This window comes from Moschus berezovskii, chromosome 17, assembly GCF_049115385.1.
Source record: "Moschus berezovskii isolate FMDL1 chromosome 17, NW_MosBer_1.0, whole genome shotgun sequence".
Classification (NCBI taxonomy): Eukaryota; Metazoa; Chordata; class Mammalia; order Artiodactyla; family Moschidae; genus Moschus; species Moschus berezovskii.
In genome coordinates this window covers 39,698,472-39,710,628 of record NC_142476.1, presented here as the reverse complement: position 1 = coordinate 39,710,628, position 12,157 = coordinate 39,698,472, and the positions used below count along the sequence as shown (strand labels likewise).

Sequence of the window (12,157 nt, the reverse complement as noted above, 5' to 3'; positions counted from 1 at the left end):
GATGCTGTGAGTGAGGCTCACTGGCTTATCTAGGGATCTCTGCTTGTTGAGGGGCTTCCCAGGAGGCACTGGTGGTAAAGAACCCACCTGCCAATGCAAGAGACCCAAGAGACGCGGGTTTGATCCCTGGGTAGGGAAGATCCCCTGGAGGAGGGCATGCCAACCCACTCCAGTATTCTTGCCTGGAGAATCCCACAGACAGAGGAGCCTGGCAGGCTACAATCCAGAGGGTCGCACAGAGTCGGACACGACTTAAGCAACTTAGCATGCATGCATGCCAATTCAGGAGACATAAGAGGCATGGATTTGATCCCTGGGTGGGGAAGATCCCGAGGGATATCTCTCCTGCCAAAGCCTGGGAGGATTTCGGGCAGGAACCTTCCAACCAAACATGAGAAGGTCATGCTCGGGTGGACTCCAGCTGCACAGACACTGCATTTGCACTAAAGAGGCATCATGTTGGCTACAAGAGGACTCAACGACTGTCTTACTGGGCTTGCTCACTGTGACCCTGTCCCAGATCTCAGGATGTGGCGGCAGTGGGTCCAGCGTGGAGGCACCAGAATGAGCTGATAAAGGCGATACTGGGTCTAGACCATCTCCAACCGCACCACAGGGTCGAGAGAGGCCCTGACAACGCCTGGCTCGGGCAGGCTCTGACCCTCACATGTGTGGCTGGGGGTCTGAGTTCAGGCCCAGTGCTCTGAGCTGGCTGTGGCCAAGGGCTGGTCTGCTCGGCCAGGATGGCAGTTGTCCAGGGCTGGGAGGTGTGCAGTGTGGCAGGCTGATTTCCTTAGAGGGAGGGCAGGGGTGGCACCAACCCAGAGCACAGCTGTTAAAAAAGGAACCCAAATCACTCTTGTCCCCCTGCCACTCGACCCTGCCTCTCACTGGTCCTCACTGTGCCAGACTTGCCTGGGCATGTGGCAGCAGTCATTTTTCACATGTGAGGGAACTGAGGCCCAGGCCATTCAAGGTCACACGATGACCTCCAGCATCAGTAAGAACAGCGTGGATGGTGTGAGCCTACCTTTATCTCTCATCTCTGCACCTCACAATCACCCCAGGAGGAAGGTCTTATACACGTGGACACAGGTTCAGAAAGATTAAGTCACTTGTCAAAAGTCACACGGCCAGAAAATGCAGGACCCAAAATGGGACTGTGTTAGAACTGACCAACCAGGGTGCAAACAGACGCTGAGACGAGGGAATCCCACACTCCGTTCTTGAGAAACATCTTGCTAGTCTACAGAGGAGTGGTTCTCACCAGGGTGAGTCCTCTCCTCATCCAGGGAACTCTGGGAAATGTCTGGAGACTTTCCAATAGTTGGGAGGTGCTCCTGGCATCTAGTAGGGGGAGGCCAGGGATGGGTATTGTTGCACACCCAACAGTGCATGGGATGGCCCCACCAGAGACTTCTCTGACCCCAAATGTCAACAGTGTGGAGGGTGAGAAGCCTTGATTACAGTGTACATAGTAAACTTAAGAATTGCTTCCTGTTTTGGAGAAGCAGTGTTGATACAAAACAACAAAAGTCTAGGCCACTGTAAACCAGGCTCTGGGGGAACGGCCTTGCACCTGGGATGGGTGAGAGGGAAGCCTGTGACCTCTGGGCTGGCAGCCCTGTCTCTGGCCTGCTTGCTGATAAGTGGGGGTGTCTCCCCCAGGCCAGCACCTGGGCGTCCTTTCAGAGGCCTCCCATCACAGAGCGCTAGGACTGCCGGACTCCCAGCTCTGCCTCTCAATTCTCTGGTCAGCTCTGGGTGAGCCTCCTGCATGCCAGACCTCTTTCCACGTCTGTGAAATGGGCACAGGGAGAATATACAGCTCACTGGGGTGACTGCTAATGGCTATGGTTTCTTATTAGGGGGAGGAGAGTGTTCTGAAATTAGATAGTGGTGATGGTTGTACAACTCTGTGACCATACTAAAAACCACTAAATTGTACCTCATAAAAGGATGAACTTTATGGTATGTGACTAGTATATCAATAAAATAGCATACTGAACAATTTTTAAGTTAATAAAACCACCACCACAGGGTGGTCCCGTGGAGCCAGTGTGGCTGCAGGGGCGAAACTGCTCCTTGGGTGGGAACGCCTAGTTCGGCCAGGAGTTGTTATCAGGAGACGTCCCCTAAACACCAAGAGAGTGTTCATTTCTTGGGAAGCTGTGTCTTTGACTGGCCCTTTTCAGCTGCATAGGGTGTGTGCGGAGACACAGCGCAGGCTGGGTAGGGGAGGGACGATGCCTGATTTGGGACAGGGCCTGCTCGTCCCTCATCTGGCAGCTGCCTCAGGTCTTCAGTGTTGTGGGCAGGTAACTTAATGAAATTACCCATCAATGGTGCCATAGCCAGGACTCCTAGAGCAGGAGTAAGCAGGTGACCCCAGATGGGCCATTTGGATATCCTGCACTGGATCAGACTTTTAAAAACTGAAGTGAAATTCAGAGGACAAAGGGTTCAGGTTCATCCTCCTGGCAGGGGTCACTGAGCGGACCATTCCAGATGGAATCCTGGCTTCCCCACTAGCTGCAGCTGCCTTAGCTTTGGCCCATGTCCAAGCTGACCCTCCACTTTCCCACTGCACCTGTGAGCTCTTGACTTCCTTCCAGTGCACCCGGTGTGCTTGAACTAGCCAGAGCTGCTTTCTGTTGCTTACAACGCAAGGACTTGGGGCGCACATGCAGGGAAAGTGCCTTCCATCTGCTCTCGACCTGGCCAGCAGTGCAGTGAGAGGAGCCAGGCAACACTGATTAGAGTCGGCAGTCTTGGAGGCCTCCAGGCTGTGAAATTCTGCAATAGAGGGGACCTCCAGGCAAGTGGACACACCAGCAACATGGGGGCTGTCATGGGCTGTGTTGATGTGACAGCAAACCCACTGCCTTGAGCTGCAAATAGTCACCTCTCTATTCACACTCAGCAGAGAGGTGTGATGCTAGCCAGAGGGAGGAGGCAAGAGCCTAAGTGCCACTGTCCTTAGGCTCTTAGAATCAAAGCAGACTGAGTCACCTGGGCATGGTGAGAGTGGAAGTAGAGATGACCTGGCTCCTAATCCTGAAAGACAACAGAGGTCCCCAGGATGCTTGCAGCTAGTGGTCCATGGTGATGAGGACCCGTTTGTCCATCCATAGGACACCAGGAAGACTTGGCAGAATAGTGGTCTTGTCTCACGCTGAGCCCCCTTCCTAGATCTACAACTTGAAAGGTTTTTGTCTGGTCTACATGTGGCAGCAGGGCCGCCAGCACCACTAACCCCACTGGTGGGAAGATTCCAGAGACCTGGCAGCTGGAACTGCCTCTAGCCTGGGCAGCTCTCACCACTAGGGGTCAGCATTGGACATGGAGACCCAGGACGCAGAGGGTGGGATTGGTCCCAAGAAGTGGCCCATGGATCCTGACCTGCCCTGGGCGACCCCTGGTCCTGAAAGAAGTGACTATTTAAAACCTTCCTGTTGTCATATCATCACTGACCATGTACAGGAGTGGCTAAGTGCTTCTCTTGCATTATTTCACTGAAACCCTCACCAGAGCCCTAGAGAGTATATGCAGACTCCTCTGTCCGTGGAATTCTCCAGGCAAGAATATTGGAGTCGGTTGTCATTTCTTTCTTCGGGGAATCTTTCCAACCCAGGGAATGAACCCAGGTCTCCTGCATTGCAGGCAGATTCTTCACCATCTGAGCCACTGGGAAAGCCATGGAGTATTGACACCTGAGGGAGCTGAAAGCCAGATGGCTGAAGGGTCCTGCCCAAGGTCACACCGCTAGAAAGCAATGGGGGCTGTATTTGAACCCAGAACCCATGGCAGCAACCACTGTTAGCTGGCCTCAGTGCTCTCCAGGAGAACACTGAGTTCTGGCTAAGAGCCAGGTGGGACTTCCCCAGGTCCTGTCCCAGGAATTCCCCTCCACACTCTCCTCCCACCCACCATTGCATTAAGCCTCTGGTAGTTTCAAGGTCCCAGGAGTTTCTCAAACACCTGGTGGGAAGGCAGGGTGGAATAAAGATCCTCACCCCCACCCCAGGACCAGGTAAAGGTCACGGAAGCTCAGAGAAGTTCAGTGAGCAGCCCAAGGTCACACAGGAGAAGGTAGAACAGAACTCCAGGGATCTGGACCTTGATTCTATTGCCTGACCAGGCTTGAAAACACCACCTAGACTCTATCTCCACAGGCAGGCTGCACATCTCCGAGGAAAACACAATGTTTGGAAGTATTCTGAAGGACTGTTTCAGGTTAGCAAAAAAATAACCTTTTTTTTCCCTTGAGGATCCAAGCAATAAGACAATAGGATGGAAAAATAGGGAGGAAAAAAAAAAAGGAAATAGAAGCCACTTCTGATCTTACTACCCAGAGATAACCATGATTAATTTTTTGGTGTTTTTCTTCCCAAGTGTTAGTGGATGGTCTCCCAGCATTCCCACATGTCTGGCCCCAGGCAGGCAGATGGAAGGCTGTGTGGTTGACACGGAAAAATGCAGAGAGAGCATCCCAGGTCCCGCCCCCTGCCTTAGTCCCGCCCCTCCAGACTTCCATGTGAACCCACTTGCAAGCCTCGTCTCCCAGCACCCCCTGCTCCCAGAACATGACATCACTTCCGGCAGGTTCCCCACCCAGCCTGTGTGGGTGAAGGGGCGGGGTCTCACCATGGCCAGCTCCGCCTCCAGCTCCTTCATCCGGTTGTCCTTGAGGTCCAGCTGGGAGCGCAGTGCTGTGGCGTGGTCCGTGGCCTCCTTTGCTTGGCGCCGAAGCTCCCACTTCTCGCGCTCCAGCAGGTCCTTCTCCTTAGCCAGAGCTTTCACGGCATCCTCGCTTTCCTGCGGAAAGAGGCCAGCATTACCAGGCGCATGGGTGGGGCCAACCTTTGGCCCGGTTAGATTCCCAGAGACCCTTGACCCCTGGACTAGCAGAACGTGCGGGGATGGGGGTGGGGGTCCCCCATGCTCAGGCCCTGGACAAAGAAAGCCCTGGGTTCAAGGTGGTCTCTGCCACACACTAGCTGGGAGACTGGAACAGAAACAAACCATTAGTAGATGCTCAGCCATTATTTTTTCAATGGATAAATGAGCAAACGAATGTCATGGATAAGTTCTTTTAACTCAAGTCTTCGTTTTTGTATATTTGAAATGGGGGTAGGGAATCAACACTACGCTATCAAAGAACTGTTAAAAAGATTAAATGACTCCATGTGAAGGAAATAGTTAAACGGAGTCTGATAAAAGGATCAACAGTGGGTTTGGGCTTGGTCCTCTGTTCTATTGTTTGGTAATGTGTATGTCATGGGAAAACAGTGACAGAGGAGACACCTACAGCCTGGCCACCTTGGCTGCCATGGGGCCCTGTCACCACCCTACAAGGTCACAGCTGATGGGACAGGTTGGACCCCCAGCTCGCTGTGGTGTCTGACTGCAGGACAGTCCTCTGCCCTTCACCCTGGGCCCTGCTCCCCATTGGTCCATCTGCATGGGCTGTTTTCTCCGTGATGCTGAGGGGAGGGCCATGGGCCCAGCTGTGCTGGTCCAGGAAATCCTGCAGACAAGGAATAGCTGGCTGGATCAGGGGACCTGACCTCTGTTAATAGGAGCCAAATTTCATGATCCTGGGCATCTTTCCCCTCTAGAGAAAGGGTCCCAGCAGTGGGGGGCCCTGCCTACCCAACCAGCCACAATCTTTTCACGCACTAAATTGGGAGCCAGACTCAAGGTCTCTGTGTAGCCTGGGTCCGAGCTGGGAGTAGCCAGTCTAACAGTCCTGCAGCCAAAGACCTGAGTTCCAGATGGTCAGAGACCAAGAGGCTGAGGGAGACATCTGGCTCTTCCTCTGTGGCTGTCACAGAGCTGGAGCTGTGGCTTAGGGTCCAGGGAAAGAGAGAGTCTGGGTTGAATTCTGGCTCTGAAAGAACAAGCTGCAGTGACTACTGTGCCTCTATTACATGGGATCATAGCACCTATCCTTGAGGGTATTACCATGAGGACCGAATGAGATCATCCAAGTTCAGAGTTTAGCAGGGCACAGGGCACATAGCAGGGCTTCCCATGTGGCGGCTAGTGGTAAAGAACCTGCCAGCCAATGCAGGAGACTTAAGAGATGTGGGTTTGATCCCTGGGTCAGGAAGATCCCCTGGAGGAGGGCATGGCCACCCACCAGTATTCTTGACTGGAGCATCTCATGGACAGAGGAACCTGGCAGGCTACAGTCCATGGGGTCCCAAAGAGTTGGACATGACTGAAGCGACTTAGCAGGGCACACAGCAGGTACTCACTCATTTATTTGGGATGTCCCTCAAATGTCTTCTTCAGGAGGCCTTTCCTGACCATCCATCTAAGAGAGGCCCCAGCTCTTCCCACCCTGTTTCTTATACTGGTACCTGACACTGTCATTCAGCCAATATTCATGGATGCCACCAGCAGGCACAAATCAGACAAAAGTCTCTGTGCCCGTGAAGCTTACACTGAAAAGCCCTTCTGCATGCTCGAGCTCATCAGCAGACTTCAGGGTCCCAGAGCAGCAGCCAAGAAACACTGCTGAGTAAAAGGAAGCATTTGTGGCAGTTGCTGTGACTGACTCTGAAGGCCATCACAGGACGCTTTTCCAGCTTGGGTACGGGGAGGATACGAGTGTCTGTGTCACCAGCCCCTGGCTTCTCAGTAGAGTCTAGAGCAGGTGGGGTGTGTGTTGGGGGACAATTTCTTCTAGGACTGTCTCCTGGGGTCAGGATGCCTAGGTGTGAGTCTCTGTTCCATCCATGGCAAGCTGTGACACACTGAGCAAGTGACGTTAACTTCCCCAAACCTCAACCACCTCATGTGTGAGCCAGTGACACTATCACATCTCCAGAGTGATGGTCAGAAGAAACTGGTAATGCAAGATGCAAAGTAGCATGAACTTCCCTGGTGGTCCAGTGGTTAAGAATCCATCTTATAATGCAGGGGGCAGGGGTTCAATCCCTGGTCAGAGAACTAAGATCCCACATGACATGGGGCAACTAAACCTGCATGCTTCAACTAAGACCCAATGTAGCCAAATAAATATATTTTTTAAAAGAAGATGCAAAGTGACAGATGGCACTATTGTAAAATCCCAGGCAAGCTGTACCATCAGGTTCTGGAAGCAGGCTCTCCAGTGTAGGGAGGTGCTCCACCACTACTTATTTCTCCTTTCCTTTCCTTTTTGAAGCTGTCTTCAGGTGGAGTCAGTGCAACAGCTGACAGGTATGGCCCCCTGCGTCACATGATGGACCAGCCAGCTCTTTCCCCAGAAGCTGGGGACCATGTCCCAGCATCTATCCTCAGTACCTAGCAGCAAGCTTAGTCATGGAATATCCCATGCTATGAAGTGTGTGGATCAGAACCACTGAGAACTGGTTCATGTACAAGAGACTGCCTGCCACATATGCCCGAATAAAAAGAAGGTCCACTAGAACCCTCAGGATCAGCTTTGTCTCCGTGTCTCTTTGCTGTCCCTAGCACCACTAGTTGTGAACAGACTGGAGGTTCAGGCTGTGGGGAGTTGGGGGGCGGGTAGGTCGGGGGGTGGCGGAAGGTGCTTTCTGCCTCAGTAAAGACTCTGACACTCACGACCACACCCCTGGCAGGAGTGCAGGGCTCAGTAACAAGTGTCACGGAATGTTCTGTACACATGTCAGATATGGTGCTGAGGGTTTCAGCTGCACTATTATAGTTAAACAAACACCTGTGAGGCAGGGACTATGATTATCCCCATTTTACAGATGAGTAAACTGAGGCCATAGAGGTAAAATAACCTCTGCAGCCCAACAAATAGTGTGGTGGAGGTTCTTAATCCTTGCTAGCAACAAAGGCAGGAAAGGGATTGAAGGAGAGCTGCCCAAGGGGCTGGCACCTGATGGGGGTCAGGGTGGCTGGAATTTATGAAGGTAGGACTTAGCCTGATTGTGTGGGGCCTCAGATGTCAAGCTGGGAGCTGAGGTCCCTCTGGGCAGCTGGGAGCTGAGCCCCGGCAGCCGGAGCTCATCGGACAGAAGAAATAGGGGCACAATGAGGTGGGGGCTTCAGGGGGAGACAGGCCTGGCCAGGGGGTAATGGTAAGGTGGTCTGTTTTGACTTCGCCACCCAAGATCTCTCTGGGCCCAGCCATTGCCCAGCTTGCTGAGACTTTCCTCAGTTGTGTTTATGGAGAATCCCCCAGTCCCACTCCAAACCACGGACCTGTGACAGGGAATGTGCCTCTGGCATAGCTTCCCGGGATATTGCAATTCTGTGAACGTTCTGGTTGGGCCCCAAATTGCTCATTTCTAAGCAGCCGGTGCTGACCTTCCCTGCCCATTCCCTCCCCTCCCACCCTCTATACCCAGCTCAGAGACTTGAGCTTCTGTTACCTGCTCTGGGTGAGGCCTGCACGGGGGTCCCTGGGAGAGTTGGGTGAGCCATGGCAGGCTGAGTGGCTGGGCATCAAGAGGGGTGGGCACCTGAGGTTCCATTCATCCTATTCATTGGGACATTTTTTCTTGCACGTAAAATGCAAGCCATTAAAAAAAAAATAGGTTGCAAGATCTTGGATGAGGTAGAATAAAACCAGCATTTGTGGTTTTAGTGTCTTCAAACTAGCCCTAAATATATGGCTCTGGGTCAGTTACTGGATGCTTTGGCGCCTCAGTCCTCCCATCTGTAAAGTGGGGTTGGATTCAACAATGATTAAATATCATCAGAGTGTTGCTGGGCTTCCCTGGTAGCTCAGATGGTAAAGACCCTGTCAATGAAGGAGACCTGGGTTTAATCCCTGGGTTGGGAAGATGCCCTGGAGGAGGAAACAGCAACCCACTCCAGTATTCTTGCCTGGGAAATCCCATGGACAGAGGAGCCTGGTGGGCTACATTCCACTGGGTCGCAAAAGAGTCGGACATGACTTAGCGACTAAACAACAACAGCTCCCCATAAAATAAGATAGCAGTTTAAAAAATTGAGTGTTTTCCAAATTCCGTTTTTCTGAATGACTGTAGGATCTTATGAAGCTATTCCATGAGAGTGATGCTGATGCTCAGTGGTGACCATCTATGCCTGCCTGGGGCTGCTGCAGCCACAAAGCTTCAGCTTCACACCACACCTCTCTTCTTGCTGGACTTAAGAGATGCCCCCAGTTACCTGTGACTTAAGAAAAATGGCACCGCGCTGGAGGAAGGTGGCTCCCCATGGGGATTTTTATTCCCAAGTATCAGCACAATTATAAAAATAAATTTGATGCCCCAGTTGAAAGATATTAATAGAAGAAATGCTTGTTATTAAACCCCAGGTCGGTCACAGTGCCACCACCAGGCACAGCATACCTCCCACAGCTCATGGGGGTGGCCATGACCTCTCCTCCGTGATTTGCCTTGGGTTGCCCTGTAAACAGTGAATCTCAAAAGTAACTCATTTGTTCATCCATACAGGTACTGAGCAGTGTGGGAGGCCAGTACGGGCCAGGTGTTATACAAATGAGCACCAGAGCCTAAATGCCTGGGTTTGTATCCTGCTTCCCCTCTTTACATAACTGTGTGACCCTGCATGAGCGACTTGACGTACGTGTCAAGTTTTCACCTCTGTAAAATGGGGCTAACAGGGACAATCATACCGCATAGGGTTGCTGGAAAAATACCAAATGTAAAGAGATTACGACAATGCCTGCATACAGTAAGTCATCCTGTGTCAGATGGTGATAGGTGGCTTCTGAAGATGGCCATTGTCACAGTCATTATCAGAGTGTGTGAAATGGCCCCTTCTTTTTGATCCTCTTAGACTTTTATCATAAGCATCACATGCCTTCTTTTCTTATTTATTTACACCACACGGTTTTCAGGATTTTAGTTCCCTGACCAGGGATCAAACCCAGACTATAGCAGTAAAAGTGTAAAAGTGCTAAGACCTAATCACTGGACCACCAGGGAATTCCCACCTCTTTGCTTTTCCAATCTGGCTCTGTCTTCCTTCGAGGTGCATGTACCCTGGGAATACTTTCCCCACCCCGGTTCCTAGATCCTCTGGGACCCTCGGAACTCCCCAGAAGGTCCTGTCTGGGTTACTTTTCTGCGTGGTTCTTGCTTTTTTTACCAAGACTCTCCTGTTCTCCTGGAGGCAGGGTCCATGACTGGGGTCTGTGTGAGGCCAGCTAGGACCTACTGTGAGAAACACTCTCATTAGCCCAAACTCAAAGAATGGACTTGGAGACACAAGGTGTAGGGGGAAGTCAGGCTTTAATGATGGTCTTGCCAGATGGGAGTGTCTGGTGGGAAGGAACACTAAGAGTCGTTACACAGACCAAGTTATCCTAGCGTGCAAGTCCTTCCCCCAGTTCCTGATTGGCTGAGTACTATGGGCTGAACAGTCTTCTAGGATATCACCTAAGCTTGTTCCCTCCCTCCTTATGGGCTGGCCCCTCCTGACAGCCCTGCAAAGAGATCCAACCAGTCCATCCTAAAGGAAATCAACCCTGAATATTCATTGGAAGAACTGATGCTGAAGCAGAAACTCCAATACTTTGGTCACCTGATGAGAAGAGCCGACTCATTAGAAAAGACCCTGATGCTGGGAAAGACTGAAGGCAGGAGGAGAAGGGGACGACAGAGGATGAGATGGTTGGATGGCATCACCGACTCAATGGACTGAGTTTGAGCAAACTCCAGGAGATGGTGAAGGAGAGGAAAGCCTGGCGTGCTGCAGTCCATGGGGTTGCAAAGAGTCAGACACAACTGAGCGACTGAACAGCCTCCCTGACATCTTGTTCCCTCCTTTCCTGCACACCTATTTACATTCTTATTTTTTGAATTTACCAATAGGATGAGCCCGGTGAAACCTTATTCCTGTTCTTATGTTTTAAATTCACCAATACAATGAAGCCGTGTGAAAATCCTAGGCATCCCGCCCTCCCTTTGCTTGCCGGGACTTTCCGCTTTTGTAAGCATTATGGCTATCGGCTGTTACATCAGCAAGCTGTCACTCAAAGCTAGCTGTTCTTGAAAATGGACCACTTTGTCTTCTATTTGTTAACACTCCTCCTGCCCGGCCAGGGGCTTCCTGACAGTGGGCGGCCATGTGCTTCTCTGAGTTTGCTGGGGGTGGGGGTGGGGCATCACTAGGCTGTGGTGGGTGAGGGGCCGATAGAAGGGCCCTGAAACCCACTGTGGAATCTCCACGATCAAATGCCTGACTCTGAACCCTCAGAGGTGATGGGGGTAACAACAACAGCAGCAGTAACAGCAACATCAACAATAGCAAGCATTTCCTCCCCAGCCCCCCGTGTGCTTTCTGTGAACCAGAAGCTTCAAGCTGACAAGGCTGGGCTCCAGCACTTGCTCTCATTATCCCAGTTTTAAGGATGAGGCCACTTGGCTAGCGACTGGCAGAGGTGAGATTCTAAACCTTATCTGGTCTTAACCTCTGCGTCACCCCGCCTTCAGGGCCAAGTGTGATGGTTAATTTCATGTGTCAACTTCACTGGACCATGGGGTGTCCAGATTTTCAGCTAAACATTATTTCTGGGTGTGTCTGTGATGCTGTTTCAGATGAGATTAACATCTAAATGGTTGGACCCAGTGGATGGTTCTCCCCCATGTGAGCTGAGCATCATCCAATCCTTTTGAGGCCTGAGTAGAAAGTGGAGGAAGGAAGAAACTGCCCTCCCTACCTGAGAGCTGAACTGGGGATGGGTCTTCTCCTGCCCTCAGATGAAACTGAGAGCTCGGCTCTCAGGGCTTTGGACTCCGACTGGATGATCCCACTGGCTCTCTTGGATCTCCAGCTTGTAGGTGGCAGATCATGGGACTTGTCGGCCTCCGTGTTCATGTGGGCCAATTCCTTCTACTGAATCACCCTCTCTCTCTCTATGTATATATATATCACATCTCTGGAGAACACTAATACACAAGGAAGCTGATGACCCGGGGACAAATGGTGTCAAGGACAAGGACAGCCTGGGGCCTGCCCCTCGCCCTTGGGGACAGCACATCCCTGGAAGCAGGTGTCACTGTGGGCTGATTCTCTGGCCCCTGCCCCATGTCACCTCCCCTCAAACAAGGGTGACCGTATTTCCCTGTTGATGGGCGTGGGCCACTTGAGCAAAGGTTCTTGGGACCTACTACAGGTGCTTCAGCTAGGAAAGGAGAATGGACAGAGGCGGATTGAGAGAGGCGGTAGTCCTATAGTC

The 12,157-nt window shown here is 51.8% G+C and overlaps 1 protein-coding gene across 4 annotated transcripts in view; it reads right to left on the bottom strand.

Moving 5' to 3' along the window:
* KAZN (kazrin, periplakin interacting protein) overlaps positions 1-12,157 on the bottom strand; it is a 1,099,220-nt gene that overhangs the window by 64,937 nt on the left and 1,022,126 nt on the right. For all 4 annotated transcript variants that reach the window (XM_088845337.1, XM_055419253.2, XM_088845338.1 and 1 more), the window contains one exon: positions 4,648-4,818. In XM_088845337.1, coding sequence (XP_088701463.1) covers positions 4,648-4,818 — 171 coding nt within the window. The remainder of the gene's footprint in view (positions 1-4,647; positions 4,819-12,157) is intronic.